The following is a 27,560-nucleotide window of genomic DNA, read 5'->3' as shown; positions in this document are numbered from 1 at the left end:
AAGCACTCTTTCATCTTGAATATCTCATAACGCAAAATTGTCGATGAGTTTGGGGAACAAAAAATCCTTGAGCTCTTCATGAAATCCAGTTACAGCCACTGAAAGTCACTGTGTGGTGTGGAATTTGGTCAGGTGAGGTTATCGGCCCGTAGTTTTTTTGAGAATGAGATCGGAAGAAATGCGTCTGCGGTTGATGGTGAACGATACCGTAATATGCTGACTGATATGTTTTGGCCACGATTAGACTTAATTGGCGGCAATAATTTGTCGTTTCAAAAAGACGGTGCAACATGCCATACTGCGGGAGAAACAATCGATTTGTTACGTGAGAAGTACCCAGGCCACGAAATTTGTAATTACGCCAACCAAACGTAGTCACCGAGATCATACGACCTGTAGCCTGTGATTATTTTCTTTGGAAATTTTTTAATTGTAAGATTTTTGCAAACTCCACACAAACAATTCCTGAGTTAAAGGGGGAGATTCAACGAATTTCTGCAGAATTCGAACCAGACTTATGTTATGACCTAAGAGATGGAAAACGTCAGGATATGTATGAAGATATGCCACCAGAGTCTTGGGTGACATCTATGACACTATATTCCACTCATAATTGGATAACATGCTATAGGTGTATGTAAATATATGTTGATTTTTTATTAAATTCTGCGTTTGTTAAAAGTTGTAAAAGCGGCTTTATTGGTCCACCTACATAAGGAACGTGTTTTGTCCAGTTAAGTCCGTTGTTTACTATGATTTCCAAGTGATCAGAATCCGTTGAATTCCTTAAAAATGATGACCCGCGAATTTTGTTATTGAGACTTGGAGAGTCACAAAAAATTTGATCTAACCATCCTTTAATTATTTTCATGTTGCTGGTGTAACATGAAGGAATGTAACATGTTGCTGGTGTAACATGGAATTTATGTACAACGAAGTTGTACATAATTTATGTACAACGAAGTTGTACATAAATTCCCTCAAAAAATAAAATATATATATATATTGCTTAAAAATATTACCTTTATTAATTTCTTGGGTTAACCAATCACGTAAATAATTCTTTAAGCTTCCTCAGGTGATAATACACATTCATTACAAATACAAAATTCTCTTGCGTACTAAGAAATTAACTGTCTACCCAAATATGTTACAGTCCAGATAACTGAAATTACTGTGTAGATAACAATATTTTATCCCCGTCCTTATTGTAATAGATCCCCTACTCATACTCGTATCTGACTTATCTTATCTTATCTTTAGATAATTATCTCTTTATATAACCTGACTGCTATTTCCTGTGTATTGAAACCTTTACAATGCACATATTTTTCTCAAAAATTACAAACATTAAACATTATTTTCCTTAAAAATAAATTTACAATATAAATATGATTTTTTAAATTAAGTTAACATATATTTGTATGTTGCATAATCTAGCTATGTTCATTCTATTGTTGACAGCGTTTTTGTATGTTTCTTTATGTATATCATTTGTAGTGTTGTCTTTTATATCTGTTTTGTTCTTTGTCTGATATTTTGGTGCTTTTGAAATCGAACGAGTGTTCATGTTCTATTGTATGTTTTGTGAGCACTGTCACTTCCTTTATATATATATATATATATATATATATATATATATATATATATATATATATATATATATTTTTTTTATCTTCAGTCATTTGACTGGTTTGATGCAGTTTTCCAAGAATCCCTATCTAGTCGTTTCATTTCAGTATACCCTCTACATCCTACATCCCTAACAATTTGTTTTACATATTCCAAACGTGGCCTGCCTACACAATGTTTTCCTTCTACCTGTCCCTCCAATATTAAAGCGACTATTCCAGGATGCCTTAATATGTAGCCTATAAGTCTGTTTCTTCTTTTAGCTTTTTTTTTCAAATGCTTCTTTCTTCATCTATTTGCCGCAACACCTCTTCATTTGTCACTTTATCCACCCATTCTCCTATAGCACCGCATTTCAAAAGCTTCTAATCTTTTCTTCTCAGATTTTCCGATCGTCCAAGTTTCACTTACATATAAAACGACACTCCAAACATATACTTTCAAAAATCTTTTCCTGACATTTAAATTAATTTTAGATGTAAACAAATTATATTTCTGACTGAAAGCTCGTTTCACCTGTGCTATTCGGCATTTTATATCGCTCCTGCTATATACTTATGAAGTTCTATACTTTTTTTTCAGGTATTGAGATGTTGTCAAATACTAACTTTACACGTTACATCGTTACAATCTTTACGCGGAATGTTGTATACTACGTTGGCTTGATTTTTACGTTAATTTTTTTCTATCGGCGATTTTAATTTAGAAAACATACTATTCAGATTGTTGTAATTTTTATGGGCTGTTGCGAAATCCTTTTGTAGCAATTCTTTAATCTTTTTTGACAGATATGCGACATTTGTAATGCAATATAATTCTCACTCTTATTATTTTTATTAGAAAGGTTAGCTAATATATTATTATAGTGTTATAAATTGTATTGTTAAATATTTTATTTATCATATTCTTCGGATAATTATTATTTATTAATAGATATTTTGCTTTTTTTTATATATTCTGGTTTATCTTCGGGGTTTGTAAATTTTATTACTCTGCAAGATTCTTGACTATTGATTTTTTATGTGATATTGGTTTTATCGATAGGAAATTTAGATATCTACCTGAAGATGTTGGTTTTATATATCATTTTGTTGATTTTTTTCGAAATGAGTTATTGTTAAATTCAAAAAGTTACTATTGTAAAGTACTATTGTTAATTTCAACTTCCTTTGTAAACTGTATATGTTAATTAAATAGGTTAAATTCTTTTAATATTAAATCAATATCCTGTTCATATGTACATACTAACGTATCTTTTATAGAATGAGACCTTAGTATATAATAGTTGACAATAGTAGTTAATAGAATCTTTCTAATGCTTTATTTTCTAAATATTCTATAGTTAGGTTTGCTAAACAGGTTGATATTGGCGACTCCATCGCTAAACCGTAACATTGTTCGTATAATTTATTTTTAAACTTAAAAATATATATTATCTATGCAGATATTTATACATTCTAAAAATTCGTTTTTTTTTGTTTTTTTTTTCATTGTATATGAACACCCAGTTCGCATGAACAACAGTAGACTAACGAAGAGAATATTTGAACATTATAATAATAACGTAATGACAAGTAACAGCTGGTTTAAAAATGTCAGGAAGGTATGGAGGAGTTGAGGATTACAAAGGCTCTAATAAAAGATAGAAATAAATTAAAAATAATGTTAAGTCTTTTAAAAGTTTCCAGGAGAGAGATAGAAAAAGAAAACATCTGGAGTGTGGACTGAGGAACAAAAGGAATTAATTGCGCAGCGAGAGAATGAAAGAATACTGGAAGAAAAGAAAGGAATGAGATCGTGAAAAGTTATTTTACGTGGTCTAGAGAGGCCATAATCGAGAAAAGAGAATACGAGTATATACAGACAGAATAATTCTGTTTTGGTGTTTAAGCTAGTAATATTATTTATATGAATAATAAATATAATTTGGTCCTATTTATTACTTTGTATCACACCGTACTTCACATATTTCAAACAACCACGTACCACACTTAGGTACACGGCTTTCGGTCCCTAAATATTCTATAGTTAGAATATTTAGAACCACGATGAGGCCATAACATGTACTCCAATAAACTTCATCTTTTGAAGCACTTTTTCTTTGATATTGAAGTAAAAGTTAAATTAAAATTAAAAAAGTCTTCAAGTAAAGTTAAAAAAAAATTGAAGTAAATTTTTATTTAAATGTTTTTGAAGTTTCTTTTGGCGCGTTAGGAGAAACTGATCAGAGTGTATTTTCAGCAAGTTACGGAAGTTGCGCGCGCCGATGTAACACACCATGAAGATTTGCGCAGGTCCAAATCGATCAGTTTGCACGCACATGCGTGTAGTGTCTAATTCAGCGAGTCGTTCAATGTAATTAAGTGATTAGCATGTGTTGTAAACATAACGGATATTGAGTCGTAATAAATATATATTTATATACACGGATTTCTGAAGACGGATATTTTAAACTGTGAATATTGTTGTTCATATTCATAAAACTTTATTTATAGTGCAGCGTATATTTATTATTTTTTTTTTTTTTGTGAAAATTGTGTATCGAGATTTGAGGTTACATTTATGTAAGTATTATTTTTTATGAGTAAAATTATATTTTTTAATGACACAGAAAATAGCACACATCAGATAAATTCTTGATTATGCATAAATAATTTTAAATTTACCAAAAACAAAATTTTTGATAAAATACACTCTTATAAAATAAAACTATTTGTATTGTATTTTTCATATCATAAGCCGCTGATAACTCTCGTGCCTATTCAATAGCCATCCGAAGAATTAATGGAACTAAACTAATCGAAATATATTCGATGATCGATGAACTTTGTTTTATTTGACAACGAATACTTCAATACTTTATAAATTGTATAAATAAACTGTATAAAGTAAATATTTATTATAATTGTTATTTATTCAACCTTTAATTCATGGTATTTAATGTCGTTTATCGGTCGTTTGACTCGGTTCAAATTTGTTTGAATGCGTAAAAAAATTATTTTTTTATTCACGCCAAAGAAGTAGAACTTACGTGCGTACGTAATTATACACGATTTTTTTTCTATTAAAGGTTCAGTTACAAAAAAAAATTAGCTAAATTCCAAAATATCAGTGATTTTTGTGTCAATGAGAAGCAAAGCTTCAGATTTTTTTTTTGTTAGTCTGCTGCAAACGAGTTCCTCTTTGCGTAAACACATTTACCAATTTTTATGGAATTTTGCTATATGGTTCCTTGTAAAGCTGAACGATGAATGTGCAATGATTTATCATTAAATGTCGTGTTTCTCAGTAGCTAAAATAGTATCTGTTTCTATCTTAGATTGGAGGTAAGGAATGACGCGAAGGAAGTGAAGTTCAATCCGTAATCCACTGTTGTAAATGAACGCGTGGTCTCTTCCATTTCTTATGCGACCTATTTGTGATGCAAGACATAATTTCCTGTTCATTTCTCAGCGCATAAGATACTTTGATTTCTTTGTTTCACATGTTCATTGTTCACCCTAATGTTTTTCTTTGACACCGTTTTTCTACTAAATATTTAACATATTGTCTTTCTGAAAATATTTAGTCATACCTTGTTTTTGATAACTTTTTTTATACCTTATTTAGAAAACAATTTGCAAAATGAAATATATACGTGCACCTCTTGGGGATATAGTGAAAATAACTTCGACACTATCAGTCGGTAATGTTCGGTGTCCCTGGAAATAGTAATTTTTATATTACTAATGCAGTAAGATTAAGATTATTTTTTTGCCGTGACTAAACCTTCCTTTAATTAGTTATGGTCTATGAGTACCTTTTTTTTGTTAACTTTATTAAATTAGTTTGGATGTAAAGCTCGGCAGTTTCTTTAACTCAGAACTAAATGAACGCGGTCTACTATTGAAAGAACTGCTAATATTTCCCTTGTTTTGATAAGGTGAAGAGTGCATTTATCGTACGAGAGAGTACGTTCGCACTGCTTCCGGGATAATCATAACAAGTAATTTCTTTAATTAAATTGCAGTTGGTCAGTAAATTAAGTTTTTTTTATATGTAATTTAAAATAATTGTTAATTAGATTTTTTTAAATATTTTTGTTTTAATTAAACTTTGAAGATATTCTTAATTATACGTTACAGACAAACACTTTCAAAATAACCAGCAACGGAACTGTTTGTGAAATGCACTGAATAAATTAATAAAATCAATTTATGTTTTGTGTGTTTGTGAATTGAAATAAATTGTCATGTAGTTGTTTCTAAGAAGTCTTTTTACAATATGCTCAGTTGACATATTGTTCTCGGTCTATTTGTGAAATTATTAAAATTATAAAAAGTTGTTATTATAAAATTGTCATCGACACCTGTATGTTAGCATTTCTTGTTATTAATAATAAAACATCTTAAATTATTACCTTTACTACATTTTTTATTACACATTTTAGGGTACTAATAAAATAAAAATATATTACAAATACCATACATATATATTATCAGTAATATGTATTATCAGTTACTTTTGTTATTTCCGCTGCAGTACTACAAGGGATAAATAAATAAAAATATTAATTCTACATTTTCTTAAATTCGCTATTTAGTTTTAAGTTAATGATGGCTGAGGGGTGGAGAGGTTAATGCCTTATTTTATTACACAATAATATTACATTCTGCTAGGGTATCCTTTTGTACGATTCTACATTTTTCGATAGCAGTTGAACCATTTTTTATGGATATGTACCGTACATATTGCACTTTTATTTCAGTAGCGAACCGTTCTTTATAGATTTTATTTCCTTCATAAGTTCCCAGTTTTTACCTGACTGTCCGAAAAAGAGTGTAATATTTTTAGGGTGTACGAGGTGTGTGAGAAAAGAAATGAAACTGACTTTTTACTTGCCAAAGCTTTTATTTTTTTTAAAAAAATATTATCCCCTTCAAAGTAGTTCCTTTGGGCAGTTATACACCGGCGGAGTCGTTCCCACTCCTGGTAGCAACGCTGGAAGGCTTCAACTGGTAGGGCTTTTAACTGGTCGGTCACAGTCTTTTGAATGTTCTCCAGAGTTCCAAAATGACGTCCTTTTAAGACATGTTTCAATTTCGGGAAAAGGAAAAGTCACAAAAGACAAAGTCAGGTGAAAAGGGGGGTTGAGGAACCGTAGGAATGCGTTTTAAGGTCAAAATTTCCGTGATTAAAATGGCCGTGTGACACGGGGCATTGTCATGATGACGCATCCACTTGTCTGCAATGTCTGGTCTCACACGAATCACTCTTTTCCTGAGCCTTTCAAGGACACCTTTGTAAAACACTTGGTTGACAGTTTGTATTGGATGAACAAATTCTTTATGCACGATACTTCTACTGTCAAAAAAGCAAATCGTCACGGTTTTGATCTTTGATTTACTCATTCGACATTTTTTCGGTCGAGGAGATGGGAGTGTGCCACTCTTCTCTTTGCCGCCTTGTTTCAGGATCGTACTCAGATATCCAGGATTCATCACCTGTGATCACACGATTGAAGAATTCTTGGTCATTGTCAATCCTCTCAAGAAGATCGACGCACATGTTTCTTCAATTGTACATCTGTTCCGTTGTGAGGTTTTACGGCGCCAATTTCGCACAAGCCTTTCGCATGTCAAAATCGTTTGTCAAAGTTTGATGTACGGTGAAAGTGTTTAAATTTAACTGTTCACTCATCATCCTTATTGTTAAACGACGGTCTGATAAGACATGAACGCTCAACGTTTTCGTCAGAATTTGAAGTTGAAGGTCTCCCTGAGCGAGGTTGATCTTCAACGTGTTCTCGGCATTCCAAAAATGATTTGTGCCAGAGGAAAACTTGTGCTCTTGATAAGCAATGTTCGCCATAGGCCTATTTCAACTTTTCAAAGGTAACACTCGCGGATTCCCCACGTTTAACACAAAACTTGATTGCACAACGTCGCTCTAAATTCCGATGCTCCATTTTCGTAACACACAAGAAAAACATAACTTCACTGATGGCGCTGTGAAAAATAATGTGTTAGCTGAACGGAGTTGAAAGTCTTGCTGAGCATATGGAAGGGATGAACAAACCGGTCTATCACATATCGTTAGACACAGCGTTGCCAGATCGCTCGCAGTGTTACCAATCTCATTACTTTTCTCACACACCTCGTATGCATGTTTATTCCACTGTAGCAGCTCGACGGCCCACCCAATTTAGATGTACGACCCCGCGTTGGAATCCTTACGTTTTGGGAAGTGTCATAGGCTATATATATATATATATATATATATATATGTTTAAATGGATTTTCAAAAACGGTACAAAATTGTCACCCGTACGCTTTTCAGTTATCCTATATTAATGAGCAATATTTGTCAGCAGTGTTTTTTCCTCAGTCTTGTTCTTTAATTTTCAGTGATTATCTATTATTCGTTTTCTCGTTTTAATTTTAATGAAATATTCATTATCAAATGATGTTCTTAGGATTCAGAAAATATCAAGATTTCCTTAAAAAAACAAGAATGAATAATGTAAAAAAAAAACAACGCCGTTAAGTTAATTTCATTAGATTATAAGCATACTTTGATTTACCAGTATACCCACTCTTTTTCTCTACTTGTAAAGCCCCCTCTATTGCACTAACCTAAATGTTAAGAGTTTAATCATGTGGTAGATTTTCAGCCTCATATAAATAATTTATATAATTAGTATAATAATATATTAATTAATAATTAGTATTTAATTAGGAAATTTATATAATTAGTTTGTAACTTTGTATATTTGTGATTGTTTGAACAAACTATAAGATTTAAGAAAACTACATTTACGCTGAACAGAACATTTTAGACCGGTCCTGATACAAGGAATTGGAATCCACGTGGACACAATAATGTACCCTCGTCTTTAGCGGGTTCTAATCCTTCTACATCCAAAATAATTCGTTGCATAAATGCAAAATTTACATGACCCTGCTTTTTTTTCATTTTTTAATTAGTATTATTAAATCGCGTAGTTATATTTTCGTAATACGATTGGCAGTTAATCTTTGAAAGAGACCTGTTGCGTAATACTACGTTTTATTCGGTGTATTAAATAAATACCGCGTTAAATTGGACCGTTTATGCTTGTCAGCGCACAAATTTACTTAATAGAGTACATCATGCAATAGTTCAGTAAGGTCGACCGACAGGCGACTACGTCGGAGTAAGCCTGTGCTTGCCACGAGAGCATTGTCCGTAAAAAGAGACAACAGTAACTAAAAATAAATCGAGAGGAAGCGATCTAACAGAGCAAAGAAAGCAAACAGAGAATAGTTAAAAACAGTGTGATGGGATGTTTATTAGTAGTGTTTTGTGCGTTGTAATAGCCGGTTGCACGTTCGGTTATGTGTTCGAGGGGTATTTTGCTTGCAAAAGTCGATAGCACCGATGAAGGACCCGATCCTTTACCTCATGTTCGTCCTAGAGATGCTTCGATCGATGAAGGAGGATTCGGATTCGTTCACTGTCAGTAGTAAAAAGTATTTTTATCATATTGTGCAATTCTGTAAAACGGTTTTGTTTTTTATCGTTTAATACTCGATTATGTGTTTACGATTCGAATAATGATCGTTTTGTTGTCGAAAATAGTTAATTATGTTTTTAAAATAAACAGTTGTTCTATTTTTGAAGTGGATTCTGAGATTTAATACTTTATAAATATCATCGTGAGTAATGTGAAACCGCTTCGTATAATTGAGAGTATTTTTAGAGAGTTTAGGTTAAGTTTTACTAACGCTTATACCAAAGTGTAAAAAGCGCATCTCCTGTCTTTCATAATTTATAGTTGTGTTTAGTTGCATTACGCGGCGTATTTCCGGATAACCGTTCTTATAGATGTGTAGAAATATTTACTCCGAGAAGTATTGTCGATCAAAATTCCGAAAATTGTTTCAGTCGGCTTTATTTAATTCGTGTCTTTTGAAATGTTATAGTTAAATACTTATAAAAAAATTTATTTCCCCTTAAAAAAGAGGTGTCTGGATCTCTAAAATTAAAAAATAATAATTCCGGTTTTTTATTTGCTTTAATTTTTACCCTTTGAAAATTCTCATCAGTTCTACAGTAGAATTGTTACTAACGTTAATTTTATTCATTAAAATATCTTTCTTAATCGTTTCTAGAATATATAGATAGTCCTTTAGATTTTTTGATAGATGTTTTCTGCGAGTAAATTAATGAAAGATATTTCCTCTGAAAAAGAATCGAATGCCTCGTAAAATAATAAACACAGAAATTCTTAAAAAATTATAGTAGCTATTATCGGCTGTCATTTTTATCCGGAAAAATATTTTCTCAGTAAGTGTATCTTGTGCGGGTAAATAGAAAATAGAGTAAATTTTATCATTAAGGAAGCCCACTCTCTCTATACATATAAACTACTCTCTAAGACTTAACTTGTATAACTTAAAGTATAACGTTTTTAATCTGACTTAATTTAAGTACATTCTATCCAAAAAAATTACAATGAAATTGTAAACCGTACGGTAAGACTCTCGCAGATATCGTTTATTCCGCTCAAAAAACAAAAATTTCTGTAATATAAATAAAATTTTTTAACAAAATTATATCGATATCAAAGAAGGTAAGACACTACATTTTTAATATCAAAATCTGTTCATTTGTTAAAAAAAATACATGTTAATATATGTAATAGACAATAGATATACAATAATAGATAAAAAATGATTTTAAGCGTTCTATATAATAAGCAAAAAATAGAAAAATTTATTACAAAACTCTTACCGGCCCGATTTCATTTATTAAACAACGAATAATAAAAATAAGAATTGTCAATAATAACTATAACATTATTTCTGTTTAAAATCTAGACTGTGAATTAAATTAAAAAATTTACTAGGAATTCAAATCTCTAACAAAAAAATTGTGGTTTTTTTATTCGCTCATTCTGTTTGCATCTTTTTGGTGGAGGAGTGAAGGAAAATTTATAAAATTCTTGTATAACACATTTTTCTATTAATATAGAGCAGTTTTTTAAAAATTAATTGATAAAGAATTGTATTATTTTTATAAACGTGAAATGTATTACATATAAATGAAATCGGGCCGGTAAAAGTTTTGTAACAAATTTGTCTATTGTTTGCTTATTATGTGGAACGCTTAAACATCGTTTATTATCTATTGTCTATTACATATATTTAACAAGTATTTTATTTAAAAGAAAATTCCAAATTAATAACAGATTTTGATAGTAGAAATTTAGTGTCTTACCTTTTTTAATAATAATATAGTTTTTTTAAAAGTTTTATTTATATTACAGAAAATTTTCTTTTTTGAGCGGAAGAAATGATATCTGCGAGACTCTTACATTACGGTTTACAATTTCATTGTAATTTTTTTTGGATATCACTGCGTTTTTTAGATATTGTTTTTTTTAATGAATTACTGATTGTTATCTTATGGATTAATTATTAAAATTTATTGCCTTTCTAGATATAACAAATATACATTTTTTCACTTTACCACACTTTTTGTTTTTTAATAAAACTAGTCGAATCGAATATCCGTGATGTAATTGCACTTATTACTTGTTCTTATTACATGTAAGGGTAACCCTCGATTTTTATCGTATCCGTGAACACACCTTTTATATTATTATTATTAAATGAATTTATTTTTATTTCTCCATCAATTGGCTCAAATAGTTTTAATGGTAGATTAAAAATTTTACCAAATTAATTTATTTCTGTTTTATGTAACGAATCTTTGTTGCAATATTTGCAAAACTTTCCTACAGTTCGTGTTTTCCGTGTTTTATTAGCAACTATAATCTCTTGTAAACTAATACTTTTATTTTATTATATATTTTTTTTTTAATGAAGTGATGGGAATTAAAAAAATTGTTTAATCTTCAATACTTTCATTTATACAAGAGCATTTACTATTAAAACAAGTTGTATATTGTCTTTTAAATTTTATTATTTCAAGTACATTATCAAGTTTTTGGATGACATCATTCTTAAAAAGGTGCCGTTAAGTTACTGCTATCTAGCGGCGCGATTCGTAAACCCACCTTTTTGAGGAAAAAGTGACATATTTGAGTTCCGCGGTTCATCAAATGGAAAAAAAAACGTTGTCTAACAAAATTCGAGGTATTTTTTGAAAGTATTCTTTATTATAAATCTAGTTCAACTGAAATATAATGTTTTTATACTTATTTTTAATTTTTTCCCACTTTCATTTCACTTTTAGGTTAGGTCATGTTTAGAAATGTAAACGTAGTTCGTTGACTTCGCCGTGCTGTCCAGTTCTGCGGATTCTTACCGGCGAAGTTCTAATTAACATCTTGACTAATATCGAGTCAACTATTCTGATTTTACTATTGTTAAATCAGAATATATTTCAGATATGCATGATATTAGGTACCCTCTTATAATATATTTATAATTTAGCTAAAATTGAACGGTATTCGCTTATTAGGTAAACTATTATTCTCCTCAGGAACTAACTGTTTGTATAATAGTATCTTGTAAAAACTAGTATTTTTTCGGATTCTAGTGATATAAATGAAATCATTCATACTTTTCCCTTATCTAATATTAAACACCTTTAAAATTCTTTATAAATTTACTTATTTCGTAGTGGCAAAATTCTTAATTATCTAAACAATGGAAACTATTTGTGTTGCCTATTCTTGCCGTGAAATTGAATTATATATTGATTAATACTTTTTTTTTCTCCGTAGAGAAAACCTGGAACACGGTGAACGTTTTCTATATTTTTAATTTTCAATAATATCCTTTTAAACATTACCGGTATAATTAATTGCTTAGGCTCAGAATACTTTGTTTCATCAAACGTTAGTGTTTTAATATATGAAGAAAATTTGATCACTATTTTGATCGATTTATGTGGTTTTATAGCAATAGCGTTTAAACCTTTAACGAAACTTTTATTGTAATCCTGTTTAAAATCTAGACCGTGAATTAAATTAAAAAATTTACTAGGAATTCAAATCTCTAACAAAAAATTGTGGTTTTTTTTTTTATTCGCTCATTCTATTTGCAACTTTTTGGGGGAGGGGTGAAGGAAAATTAATAAAATTTTTGTAGAAAACACATTTTCTATTAATATATAGCAGTTTTTAAAAAAATTAATTGATAAATTTTAATAATTCGCTTTTTAACCAGTTCGAATCGGTTGTCGTTTCGCGAATATAACGTTCTAATTTTGTAAAATATTTTCTTTATGAAATATCTTAATTCAGAACAGGTTTAACGTTGAAATTCTAAAAATAAGTTTATTATTTGTATTGTCATGAATAATAAATGTATCGTAATTCTTTGACCGATAATAATACTAATGCAAACTACACGTAATTATCAGTAATTAATAATATAATTGTTAATAATTGTCAGTATATGTTTGTAATTTTGTTTATTTGACACGTGTAGATTGTTTTAATATCTGTGAAATTTTGTGTTACAAACCTTGTACAACATATATTTATTTTTTATTGGCATTATAATTATCGCTTATTATTATTACTATTTTTCTTTAATTATACTTTTAAATTTAGGCATATATGTTTATATATATATATATATATATATATATATATAAAATATAGATATGCTACATCTATATTAGTGTATCTGTTAGCTTACTGAGGTTGTTTTGTGCTTTTAATTAAAGTTCTTTGTTTGAACAGGAAGTTTATTTAAAATTCTAATATCAGTTTGTTTATATATTTATTGTTTTTTTTTCTTTTTAAATAGAAAAAGTAGTTTTTCTCTTATTTATACGATGGTTATTAAATATTTCTGTATTTATTTTACAATTCAAGTCGCAGCTCATTTCGTAGCTGTTGTTGAGATGTACTACTACTATGTTGATCGAGTGTACATGTTGTACAGTTCAAACGATTCTACTTTGTTCTTACTCTTTAAGATTCTTTATGCTTTCTTTTTGTACTTAACAAGTAGTTGGTCCTTCATTTTTTCTTCCTTTTTTTTTATAAAATTAATTGTTTACAAAACGATTTTGCAAGTTTATTTTTATGCTAGCTAACAACTTATCGTATGCGGTGGAGATTGATGTGTGAATAATTTTTGAATTCTGTCCAACTGTCAGTAGTGTACCGTTTTAGAGTGTCGATGAGTAAGAATTCTACTTTTTCTTGTTTTCAAATAAGATTTTGTATACTATTTTTATTAAAAAAAAAGTTCCAATTTATTTTAAATTTGCAGTTTAATATATGGAGTGGCGCACTAAATAATCCAACATTTGGTTTTATTAAAAAATATTTATGTGAATCGTAGTACAAAAATGTAGAATACACTCTCAGTTCCAACACTGTACAAAGAAGGTATTTAGGGGAAATCTTTTCCTTTAGAAATCCCCAAAGAAAGTAGTTACACGGATTCAAATTAGGACTCTTCGGGGGCCAGTTTTTTTTGTTCGGGGGTCCACAAGCAAAAGGATTAGGAAATCGGTTACAAATGAGATTTTCGTTGAAAGTTTCATGCAGAAAGTCTAAAACAATATTAGTTGTGTGCGGTCTGCCTCCATCCTCCATGCACAACTCGTTTTCTAATCGAAATCCTTTTGCAAGAAGCTGAGGAACAAAATTATTACGCAGCATGTCTAGATAACGTTCACTGTTCACCTTCTGTTAAAAAAGAATGGCCCTATTACCTCGTGAATTGAGATAACGGACGTACCGTAATTCATGGAGCGTGAAGTACCTTTTTATGAAGCACGTATAGTTTTTAGGAAGCCCAAAAACGCACGTTTTGTTTATTAACAATCCCCGTGTAGGTGAAAATGTGCCTCATCTGAAAACCAAACGTTGTTCATCAATAAGTGTCTGTTCAAAACCCGTTCAGCAAATGCTGAGCGGGCTTTGATGTTTGTTGTCAACCGTTAATTTAGGCAACATCGTTATTTTGTACGGATACAAATGCACATCTGTTTTCAAAAATTCGCTGCACAGATCGCCTAGAAATTCCAAGTTGTGCTGCCGCTTTTCTAGTTGATTCCCGGGCTGCTCAGCAGCGCTGCTCTGACAGCTTCGACATTCTTCGGAGAACGAATATCGGCAGGCCGTTCGCTCTTACTCTCAAACACTGAACCATCACTATTAAATTTTTCGTAAAGTCTACGGATTGTTTTTTAAATGAGGGCGACCACCGATTTTGAAAATGTGCACGACACCGTCTTTGTGTAAGCACCATACTTTTCGTTTCATTAAAAAACAACACAGTCTTTATGCGCTGTTCATGTCTTCGTTTATCAGCCATTTTGGAACGATACACAAAGAGCTCACTCAGAAAGAGAAAAAATTAATATACACGAACTTCTGTCACTTCTACCAACATAAAAGACATTAGTAATTATTAACCTAAACAGTTATTGCCAAAAAAAAATGTCGGATCATTTCGTACGTCATTCTGGTATATCAATAAAACATTGAAACTTTTTGTGAAATTGTTTATTAGTGGAGCTTTACTTAGAAAATTTTAAGGATTCATTTCAGAATGAATACATTTTTTTTTTCATTGCCCTCATATGTTATCCTTCTTTTTCAACTGCAGCACTATTCTGACTAGAAATTAAGTTCAGTAAGTTTTCATAAACGTTCAGATATTCTGAAATCGGATACAATTTTACTTTGTACTGCATTCAATAGAAAAAAAACCGAAAATTTAGCAGTGTCTAAATTGGAAGCTCTTAAAAATTCTTCCAAATTTTAATATCACGCTAGTGCTCCTTCATAGCCGACTAATAATGTTTTTTCTGTCTATTAAACGGTTAGCTTTTAATTTTGTTTATTCTCGGGTTTTTTCCGTTGAACTTTTATATAAAGATTTAAAATGTTTTTCATCGGAAGAAAATCATCAAGACCAGATCAGTCCAATAAGTCATCCAAGTTATTGATAATATTAGTTAAATATGTTTTAAAATTATGAACAAAATTACATTTAAAAAAAAAAAAATTAATTACCAATTTTTGCACCTTAAACATAACAATATCTCTCTCGAATAATGCTGTTCGATATTTAGGAATATGAGTGCTGATGTAAGTCATTCGAGTTGGGAACTTGCGTTCCCAATACTGCAGTAAACTTGACAAAGACCGTCGGTCAAGTTGGTGTTTGTCAAAAACTATTTGTCTTTGTAAAAAAAAGAAAAAAAAAAGATTATTCTATAGCTAAATCTTAATAAGGATTTATGGTATATTGAAGTAATTTTTAGTATCCCTAATTCTGCATATAATGTTTCAGTAGAATATCGACTTGATTTATTACAAATAATTTTGATTAATGTAATAGATATTTGTGAACGTAGGTTGTAGCCAGTATTTTAAGGTTAATCGATTACAATATGAACAGAAAGGAACGGAGAACAGTATCAGGTCAGTTAATCGATTGACGATAGAGAAAAACAACTTGAGATTAGGTTGAAGCCTACTTAAAAAAAAAAAACTTTTTCCTATCCCTAGAATTATGTGGCGTTGTAAGTATTCAGTTGAACTGTTTATACCCCACCGGGTTGGTCTAGTGGTTAACGCGTCTTCCCAAATCAGCTGATTTGGAAGTCGAGAGTTACAGCGTTCAAATCCTAGTAAAGCCAGATATTTTTACATGGATTTGAATACTAGATCGTGGATACCGGTGTTCTTTGGTGGTTGGGTTTTTCAATTAACCACACATCTCAGGAATGGACGAACTGAGACTGTACAAGACATTTACACTCATACATATCATCCTCATTCATCCTCTGAAGAATTATCTAAACGGTAGTTACCGGAGGCTAAACAGGAAAAAGAGAGTTGAACTGTTTATAACATGTACATTAATTGAGGATATGAACCGTTCATCCAGAAGTAGAGGATGTTTTTTGTCGCGTATCTTCATTTCTTGTAGAAGACAGCGTAAAATCAGTGGCCGTTGACAAAATTATTGATTGTATTTCTTTGTTTCATGTCTTGTTATTTGATATTTTACGCAGCATGCACAAACTTTGTTTATTTTTATCTTTTTATCGTTAAAGTAAAATTAATTCTGTCGCTTATTTTTAATAAAAAAATATTTCCTTATAGTCAGTGTATTTTACTATATGTCTTTTATTATTTATTATTATTCTGAATTATAAATGTAATAAAGTCTCATTTAAAAAAAATTCTTTTAAGATCGTGTGATTAGTGATATTAAAGAAATAATACAATTACTAAATATGAAACGACATTCTGCGTACTTGCTATTCTGGGCGCAGGAGCCAATTAATGAGAGATTCCTACTTAATGTAATGAGCGATTCCTACTTAAGAATTGGCAGTGCGTCAATAATAAGATACGAGGTTAGGCTGATAAATTTTGTACATAGATGCGTAGCTTGGGAATGGAAAGAGATATTGTAATGAAATAAAAAATGAATAAAAGTACTGTACCTTAGCTACAAAATTTAGTATTTATATTTCAATATAATCGCCGTTTACAGTGATACACTTTTCCCAACGTGTGACAAGTCTTTGTATTCCGTCACCGAAAATTTCTGGCGGTCTTTCTCGGATCCAAGTGGCCACAGCCTCCTTTACCACCTCATCGTCGACGGTGTAACGATTACCTTTGAGATCCCCCTTGAGATGAGGGAAGAAGTGGAAATTGGACGGAGCCAAATCCGGCGAGTATGGCGAATGTGGAATTGGCTCAAACTTCAGCTTGCGGAGAGCCATCAGAGAGAATTTGCGCGGTACCCATCGTGCACAGATTTTACGGTAACCAAATCGCTCGATAATATGGCCTACTCGTTCTTTAGATATACTTAACTGAATAGCGATGCGTTGCTGGGTGATTCGCCGGTCATTTTGAAGCAAATCGTCCACCTTTCGATGTTTCTCGTCAGTCGTAGAAACTAGTCGTCCGCTGCGTAGTGCGTCCTCAATTTTCGCTTTACCAGCTTCACATTCGCGAAATTTCAACGCCCACCTATTCATAGTACTCCTGTCAACAGTTTCACTACCGTAAACCGCTTTTAAACGATGAAAAATATTGTAGGATTCACATTTTCTGCTGTTAAAAATTCCATCGTTGCGCGCTGTTTTAACCGTGTTGACATATTGACCGTACTCGACTCCATTTTAACTGCTACTGAAAACAAACCGGTAAACGGATTTCAACGCATTATCGCAGGTTTGTAGAGGGGGATTTTAGCTATCACGTGCTGCCACCTCCAACTCGATAGTACCTTTCGTCTCTGTGTAGCACGCTAATGTGCAAAATTTATCAATCGAGCCTCGTAAATACTAACCGTTGAAATAAATGTTACTTCTAAGTCAAGAATTTAATCTTGAACCATTTGTATACCAGCGGTTAGTTATTGTAACTAAGCCGTTGATACTACTTTTCATTAAATAATCGCAAATGTATTATTAAAATAAAGACTAGGAAGTAATTTTGTTAAAACTTTTATTATAAAAATAATGTTTTCAGTTAATTTTGAAAAATTGCTATGATCAGTAGATATTGTCTTGTTACCAACGCAGATGACTTCTGATTCCTATTGGTATCGAATTAACCAGTGAAGTGTAACATCAGTTTCATCAGACGTGTAAGGAATCAAGAGATAAATATTAAAAATTAAAAACCACGACTGCCATATACGGTCTATTTCTGAATATATCGATTAATTTTTGTTCTGGTTTGGTTCCATCGTGATTTTTTATTATACTAGCAAATACCACATATGAATTTTTAATATCGTAAGATCGATCGATATTACAACATTAACAGCATTTCCGAATAACCTTCAACTGTTAGATCGAGAGTATGCCAGATGCATGCAAAAGTTAGCCTTCAATCTACTAACAAATATCCCGTATATGAATTTCGAGAATCGTCCGATTTTTTTGCAAAAATGTTCAAAACATACATTTTGGTGCCATTTTTTAAAATGTAAAATTATATTTAAAAAAATCATAAATTTAACCTTATAAATTGAAATCACGTAATTGCAGTACTGCACTGTTTTACCGTTGAGGTTAAAAAAAAAAAAAGTTTTTGACTGGCCGGTTAATCGTAATTGTTTTCAGATTCACGTTTATAAACCATTATAAGAGCACCCCATTGCACCTCCCAAAACAGCTTCTCAGGGGCAACCCGTTTGTTAATAGTTTATAGTGATGATCAGTCTAGCCTCGCACGAGTTTCTTACATCACCTCACCACTCTAGCCTCACACGTAGTCTCCACGAGAAGCCATTACTATTAAACAGAGATTTTTAAAATTTATTTCATATTTTATTTTATTTAACTAAATTTAATTGTATTTTTGTATTATTCATTCGATCGATACGAATCATTCAGTTCATACCTAGTTCACACAGTGATAAAGGCGTACAGTTCACAGTTCATTAATTCAATTTATTAAAGATTGTGCGTTACCCGGCCACCACACGACTACAACATATGTATATAGGTACATATTTATGTAGCCTATGACACTCCCGGTAACGTATGGATTCCAACGGGAGGTTATACATGTAAATCGGTTCAGCCGTTGAGCTGCTGTGGTGGAACAAACATACATACACATAAATATATTACACATATTTTTGGGCAGTTATGTAAAAAATGAAGGCCGTTAATAGATAGTTCCTGTTAAAATTAACAGAGGTATTCTTATGATTAAATAATGGAAAAGGTTACAAAATATAAACCTTTGTGTGCAAATGTAAAATTTATAAACGTGAATCTGAAAACAATTTCGATTAACCGGCCAGTCAAAAACTTTTATTTTTTATAGCCTTAACGGTAAAACAGTGCAGTACTGCAATTACGTGATTTCAATTTGTAAGGTTAAATTTATGATTTTTTTAAAATCTAATTTTACATTTAAATAAATGGCACCAAAATGTATGTTTTGAATATTTTTTGAGATATCCCTGTGAAATCTTTTGAAGGTGGTCGAGAAAAGCGTTCCGAAACCTTATGTACTCAAACTTTTATTGTTATGTAATTAGATGAATACTCCTGTAAAATTTAGCAGGAATCTCTTGTAATATGCTACATAAAGTGGCTTAATCTTTTTGTACTGGCGCCGATATACAAAGCACTTCCTATAATGGTGTAGCAATTTCCAAAATAACAATCATCAACGACATTACTCAATTGATTTTATAATGACAATTAATCTCGGAAAAAACAGTTTAATTAATGCCGCGTTTACTTCTAATGCTTTACGTGGATCACAAGCTAAGAAAGACTACCACAGAGACTGGCCGATAAATTAATTGATTAATTTATCTTTTTTCTTAAGAACAATGCATTAAGTACATTGACTTCTGACTTCATTTATTAGGAAATTAAGTAATTTAAAGTTTTATTTTATTAAAAAATCATAAATAATAAAAACAAATACTATACAGATATTATGTAAGATATTATGTAGATGAATTTAGAAATGTTTAAGTTATTTAATGTACAATTAATATCTTACTTTCTTATGTTTATCAGCGGTAACTTCATTGTTATCGCGTGGGAGGAAGTTTTATAATACACTTGACTTTTGTTAAAATGTTTAGTTAAAACATTTATTGTTATTTACAGCGTTTTATTTATTTATTTTAATTTCAAGCACAGTTCTTAAAGAAAGTATGATTTCATTTAATGATTGTTAGAATCTTCTAAATTGTTCTGTATATCTTAAGTACGTATTTAATTAATCGATCGTTAATTACGCGCAACCTCTTGTTAAGAACTAGAGTAAATAAATGGTAAATTAATAATTATAAATTCAATTTTTAAAATGTGGAACTGAAATAACATTAAAAAAATATATGAAGTTTTCATACTAAGGAAATGAATATAATGCGTTGTTTCTCGGCAAAAGAGATCGCTTTACACTAAGAGATTGTTTGTTGCTTTACTCTATACGTCCTAGTCTTAAGTGTAGCTATCGTGCGTGTAAAACACCTAAGGTATAAGGAGTATAGTTTCTTTCTCTGAGAGTAATAATGTTCACTGTTCAGTCAGTCCTTGTGGTGAACAGAATATTTGTTCCGCGACAGTATATTTGATGTGAAAAATTCAACGGGAAACCGTTTTTCTTATACCTGGCTTGGGGTGCCGGCTTCAAGAATTTTTTTGATATCGTATCGCCTACAACCTTTTTATTAGTTATGGCGCTTAACAAAAAGGAGATATATTAGGTATTACGATAATTACGGGTATTGATAGTTCCACTCCCATCCGATGTGAAAAACACACGTGTGAAAGAGGTTTGATTTTACTCTATAATTAAAATAATTTACGGATAAAATAAAATATTGAAATAAAATAGATGATTTAAGAGAAGTCGACAATGAACTGTAAAACTTTTCCGGATACGCAGGTCAAGTTATGCGATTGTTTTTTTTTTTTTAATTTCTGCGTTGCTAGATTCAGTCAGTTCAATCATTTTATTTTATTTTTATCTTTATGATAAATTAATTCTTTTTTATTGAAAAAAAAAACAAAATTATGAATTATTTTTTTTTCAAATTTTTATGTAAAAATATTTTTTTTCTCTAATTTTATGATGCATAATTAAATAAATAAATATAAAACCCGACACTTGTGGAGGACTTTAATGAAAGTTAATCAATGAGACTATTGTGTTGTGTTCTTGAAAAATTAAAAAATAGTTTTGTTTTTTTTTAATTTTGGGAGCTCCCATACTCAAGAAAAAACACTTGGGTAGAATTAATTTTTAAGAGAATAAACTCTAAATGGTGATAATAAATTTGAAAAAACCTTGTAAAATTGTTTATAAAATTCAAAGAGAAAGCCGTAATTCTAAAAAAAAAAAAACAAAGTTGCAAAATTCTAAGCAGATGGTGAACATTTTTGACTATATTTTGTTTTTCAAGAAATACCTAAGGCTCAAAATTAATATTTTTACATTTTAAATGCAGTGAGTAACTTGTAAGATGGCTTTAAATGTAAAAAAAAAATGTAATTAAATAATATTTTTTGTTACCACAGAACAAAGGAGTGAGATGGCCAAACAATTGTTATAATGATTTGAAGGCCTACGAAGTAGAAAATACAAATGTATTTATAAAAAAAAGGACTTCCTTTTAACTTCTTTTCTGAAGCAAGATTTAGCTAAAAAAAAAAATATATATATATATATATATAGTGTTTTGGGGAGGGAGTTAATCTATATATATAAAAATGAATTTTTGTCTTTCTGTATGTCTCTAATGCCTTCCTAAACCGTTCATCCGATAGCGATGAAACTTTGGGGAATGGTTGGACGCATGCCAGGGAAGGTTTCTGAATTAGTTTGGACCCGCTAGGTGGCGTCGAGATATTTCGAAAAATTGTATTTATGGTCCGATTTGTCTCATATTCAGAATGCATGTTACTTACATGGAAAAAATTATCTCAGCTAGATGGCGGGTTGAGATATTTAGAAAAATTATATTTATCGACCGATTTGGTTCATATTCAGAATATGAATATTATTTACGTGAAGAGAAATATTTTTGCAAAAACTATACCCGCTAGGTGGGGCCGGTGTCGAGATATTTACGAAACAAACAAACAAACAAACAAACAAACAAACAAATATACAAACAGACTTTTTTATTCTATATATATGGATATATATTTGTATATACATACACACATATATATAAAAGGCATGTTAGTATGTATGTCCGCTAAAGACCAAAAAAATAATGGACCGATTTACGCCCGGGCAAAAGGGGAAAATGGAAAATGGTGAAAGAGAAAAGGGGAAAACGAGAAAGGGTAAAAAGGAAACTTTGAGAGGGGTGAGGGAGAAGGGTGAAAGGGAGAAGTTGGAAAGGGAAAAGGGGAAGGAGAATAAGCGAAAGGTAAAATTTGTGAAGTTTAATTAAATTTTCAATTGAGTTCATTTAAAGTCTCTTCCACTTTCTCTCTCTCTCTCTCTCTCTCTCTCTCTCTCTCTATATATATATATATATATATATATATATATATATATATAGCAATAGCGAAGCATTGCCGGGTATGCTAGTATTAAATAAAAATCTTTGATAGTTTGTGATCTCGATAAAAAAAAAGTTAACTTTTGTAAGATCTTTTTGCATAAGTCCCACAGTAAAGATTTTAAATTTTATTTCGGTCGAACACCCTCATTCCTTTTTCCAATTATTTCAGAAATTTAATATGTTCTTTATCTTTGAAGGTAGTAACTGTCTACAAAGTTTGTAGAAAATCGTTCAATGAGGTCCATAGTTGTAAGACCAAAGTACTGGCCAACATACATACATACTTATGTACGTACATACGCAAAATTCCGTATGACAAAAAAACATTTTTTTGGACTTTGGAGCATTGGAATAAATTTTTCTTTTCACAGATTATTTACAGTTTATTTAAGTTTATTATTTCGTAAATTTTTTCTACTATCTTAAGGAACAAAACTTGAAAAGAACAATTTTTTTTTTTTATTTTTTACCGACCGTTATACTTTTCGGTTACTTCTATAGCAGAGAAAGTAAAAATGTAACATTTTTAAAATTATTTTTACTTTTAAAAAAATAATTTTTTACTACATATTGGCGATTAGTTATAACTCATAAGTTATAAGTTATAACTCATTTAATACATTCTGAGTTCTGAACAAATCCCTAAAGTTTTTATAATGAAATTTACGCATCTATTAGCCATTTAACAAAGTTATTATACTTCAAATCTAAAAAAAAATTGTTTTTCGTCACCGAATTTTTCTGTTTTACTTTCGATATCTTGGAAACTACGGGAGATACAGTTGTAGGACCTGTCTTATTCGAATTTTTTAGTCAAAAAACATAAGAACGTATAAACTATCCCTTTATAACGCCTTAAACATTTCAGTTTGACCTCATTTAACCGGGGGAACTGAAATCCAGGCAAATTTTTTCCCTAGTCGTAACTCGATAAAGCGTTTTCGGACACATGTTTTATGAGCTTTTTTTTAAGTCAAGTTTCTTATTCAATTCCCAAATTATTTTCCTTTGTTCCTAATCGCATTGTTACTTTTCATATAACAAATGTAAATGGTTATCATCCGATTTACTAGAAAAAACGAGTACCTCCCTCTATAAATAGACCATTTATAGAAAAGAATCCGACATATTTTATTAAATCACTGATATCTCAAGAACTTATCGCCCGATTTTGATGAATAAAACAAAGGAAAATTCAGTCTTCTTGTCGTTCGCAGGATCGGATAAATTTTCAAACGGAATATTCTTAGTTCATCTTGATGTAAAAAGTGACGTCATGAAAGTTTTTTAAACGCCTCTTCAAAACAGTAGTAAATGATTAATGCATGCGCAGTGCGTACAGTATACTCCTGTTCCGGGAGTAGAGCTAGTGCCTTCAGATTCATTATATAAATGGCTGCTGCATCAGTAATCCAACAGTCATCATGTGCTTAGTCTTGTTTCAAAAAGACTAGGCCGGTTATTTGTAGGAATAGCAGGCATTACTTTCTTTTCAATAACTGCTGCAGTTACAGCTTGCACGAACGAGTTCAGTTTGTTTACATGAGGATAGAATATTCTTTCTTTTCTGTTTAGCCTCCGAACCACCGTAAAGTATTTCTTCAGAGGATGAATGAGGATGATATGTATGAATGTAAATGAAATATAGTTTTGTACAGTTTCAGGTCGACCGTTCCTGAGTAGTTAATGTGTAGTTAATTGAAACCCAACCAGCAAAGAACACCGGTATTCACGATCTAGTATTCAAATCCGTATAAAAGTAACTGTCTTTATTATGATTTGAACCTTAGAACTGTCAACTTCGAAATCAGCAGATTTTCGATGACGAATACGCCGCTAGACCAATCCGGTGGGCCATGAGAATAGAATTAAGAATAAATGAAGTAAAGCTGCTCAACATTACTTTATCTTGCATCTGTATATGTCCATTATGAACTCCCTGACATAGCGGAAGGCGTATTGCTGTGCACATAGGCTGATGACTGGCTTACCGCGATATTAACTATCCCGATAACTGTGACAATGTACAACATGCATGCTATGTAAGTGTACGGAGCTAAACGAGGTATTTTCGTTATAGAATGACTATCTGACTGTATTAATGTATCTGTGTATTAATGTATCTCTCTCGCACACTATGTGCACAGCTGTACGCCGCCCGCTATACGGCTGAATTAATGATACTACTCGTATCACATTTACGACAAATTACAAACTGACATTCTGTTTTATATCTTATATAGATTGAAGTAATTTTTACTTCCTTGTACGAAGTAAAGAAGTATTGTGATCGCCAAAATTTTCGGTTTTCAGATTTCAAAGGAAATATCCATTTTGATGATCCCTGAATCCACTTTGAGTAGTTTCGACGTGATGTTTGTACTTATATATCTTGCATAACTCAAAAACGGTTACCTGTAACATGTTGAAACTTTGGATTTAGGACTGTTGTAACTTCTATTTGTGCACCTGCTCTTATGATTGCAATCAACTGAACCAAAAAAGTTCAAAATCAAAAAAACAAATTGGAATTTTGACTTTTTCTTAAATGCATTAATAAGCCGTCATTGAGAGCTTTTCAACGATATATCATTTGTGGTACTTATTTTCATTGGTTCCAGAGTTGTAGCCAAATAAAATTGTAATTAATGAAATATTTGGATCTTAGAAGAAGGCACATCGGTTCAAATCAGACTTCATCTCCTTTTTTTAACTTGTTTTTAATTTAAATATTAATTGATTTATTAATAATTAATTTGTTAACCTTCGATTTTAAAAATATTTTTAATATAAATAATAATTCAATAAAAATAAAATAAATATGATAAAATATCAGAAGTTATTAATGAAATAAAATTTTATGTACTTTTAAAAATGTGTAATTTTATAGGCATACAAGGAAATCATGTGGTGTCCGCATCAGATTTTTAGGTTTATTATCTGGAAGGATATATTATCTCCAACCGTCTTTTTGTTTTCAGCTGATTGGCTGTCTTATTTTTATCTTTTTTATTCCATATAAGTCGCATATTAAACGTACATGTGCGATATACTCGTTTTTTTTCAACTTATAAATTATGTGTAGATAAGGTTAGCGGTTGGTGAATAGGTATTCTTATAAAACCTTAAAAAATCAGGTACTTTTTTTAATGTAATGACCAGTGAAACTGCGTTTGTTTTGTTCGTAGTTGCCAATAAAACAGGAAACCGCAGTGTTGAATTAGTAAAGTTGTCGTCGACGATTACATTTCACTGGGTCAACATCTAATTTAAATACTTTCAACATTTATTTTAATTATATGTGTATTTATTTTTAGAAAGTTCCTAGTCTAAAATTAAAAAAAATTGATTTTATTCATTATGGATAATGTGCTGTTCTGATATAATTATATTCTTGACTATTATGTAAAGTAATTTCGGTTGGGTTAGGTGTGTATGTTTACGATGAACTCATTTAACGTTTGTTTACCGTAGTATTCATTACAAAGTAGATCAATATTGTATATTTAACTTTTAAAATAGGTCAGATGAATAGCGTCTACGTTCTTTCTCCTAGAATTTCATTTGATGTTAATTATGCTAAAATTTGACTTCATTATTTTTAATTTTAAGACCAAACTGTTTTATATAAAAATTTCTAAGCTGAATTTCTTATAATTGTTTTAAGATTATGATAAACTGTATTGATTATTTTTCCATTATAAATAATTTTTATTTCGTAAATAAATGTTAAAATTTAATATTAAATTTTATAAAATAGTTCTTATGATCTTTACATAATTTACCTATTTATATTAGTCTGGAGTACTAAATTATTTACAAATTTTTAAAGATTTTTGAGTAATACTTTAAATTACGGTAGGAAATTTTTTTATTAATTACTAGAAAGATTCTTCACGGCTTTCAGTGAGAAGTCATTGTACCATATTGATTGACTGTAAATCTAAAAGGATTACTAGGGGTGCGCGCGCCTTTATATATAAGTACACTCTCACACGCACAATTACATACCCTTTTTTAAGTACCTAAGTGAAGTTATCAGATCTCCGGAAATATCGTTCATTATTACAGTATGATTTTTAATAATAATAATTTTTTATTTAATTATTTATCGAGTTGTATCACAACTCGATACAACAAGTTTTTTTTCACAAAGCTACAATAAGCTTTTTTGAGGAATTACATAGAAAAATAATAATTTTAATATTTAATCATTATTATTATTATATTTTTTTAGATTGATCATTTTCAAAAAGTTACATTTTCAGTAATTACAAGTTACCAAAATAGTAACTTATAACTATTTTGTCATATTTATTTATTAATGTGGGAAATATTTACTTTATTTATCTCAAATTGTTTTTTTTTTATCACGAGATTAAAAGAAAGTATTTAATTTGAATCATTTTTGATGAATTTTTTTATTCGAAAAATTAAGCATCAACAACTATGGTCGGTCGTTAGCCCCGTGGAAATTGGTAACCAATGAAAAGATGCTGTGCCTGATTGGAATTCGAACTCTGACCTCTGCACGAAATGTCGAGACGCTACCTATTCAGGTAGCTGATTTAAATTTGGGCTTTAAGCGCTTAAAGAAAGCCAATGCCAATCAGGAGGGGTCGTACTCCTCTTTTGATTCGAAAGATTTTTAATCGTTTTCTAGTTTAAATATTATTTTACTAAAAGAATTATAAAATCATATTTTGTTTTATTTAATTTTTTCTAAATAAAAATTATGACGGAAATAAAACCTGAATATAATTTTTTACGAACAGTATTTTGAAAGTTAATTCGATTTGAGAGCAAGAAGCTTATCCCATTATAACTTAAAGATAAATGAATTAACCTGTTTAAGATTTAAAGAATTCCTTTCGAGTACCAGAAATAACAAAGTTGGATCGTAAAAGAGGCGATTTTTGTTTTTGATAAATTTTTCAG

At 30.5% G+C, this 27,560-nt stretch overlaps 1 protein-coding gene across 7 annotated transcripts in view; it reads left to right on the top strand.

The window, feature by feature from the left end:
• AMPdeam (AMP deaminase) overlaps positions 1–27,560 on the top strand; it is a 253,902-nt gene that overhangs the window by 32,753 nt on the left and 193,589 nt on the right. For 3 of the 7 annotated variants that reach the window (XM_075367425.1, XM_075367430.1, XM_075367426.1), the window contains exon 1: positions 8,765–9,108. The exons of 1 other annotated variant lie outside the window; for it this stretch is intronic. In XM_075367425.1, coding sequence (XP_075223540.1) covers positions 8,988–9,108 — 121 coding nt within the window. In that variant the 5' untranslated portion in view covers positions 8,765–8,987. Of the gene's footprint in view, positions 1–8,764; positions 9,109–11,611; positions 11,754–27,560 lie in introns of those variants that run through there. 3 more of the 7 variants (XM_075367428.1, XM_075367429.1, XM_075367432.1) reach the window with 2 other exon arrangements.

This window comes from Lycorma delicatula, chromosome 5, assembly GCF_047948215.1.
Source record: "Lycorma delicatula isolate Av1 chromosome 5, ASM4794821v1, whole genome shotgun sequence".
Classification (NCBI taxonomy): Eukaryota; Metazoa; Arthropoda; class Insecta; order Hemiptera; family Fulgoridae; genus Lycorma; species Lycorma delicatula.
This window is presented reverse-complemented; position numbering and strand designations above follow the sequence as displayed.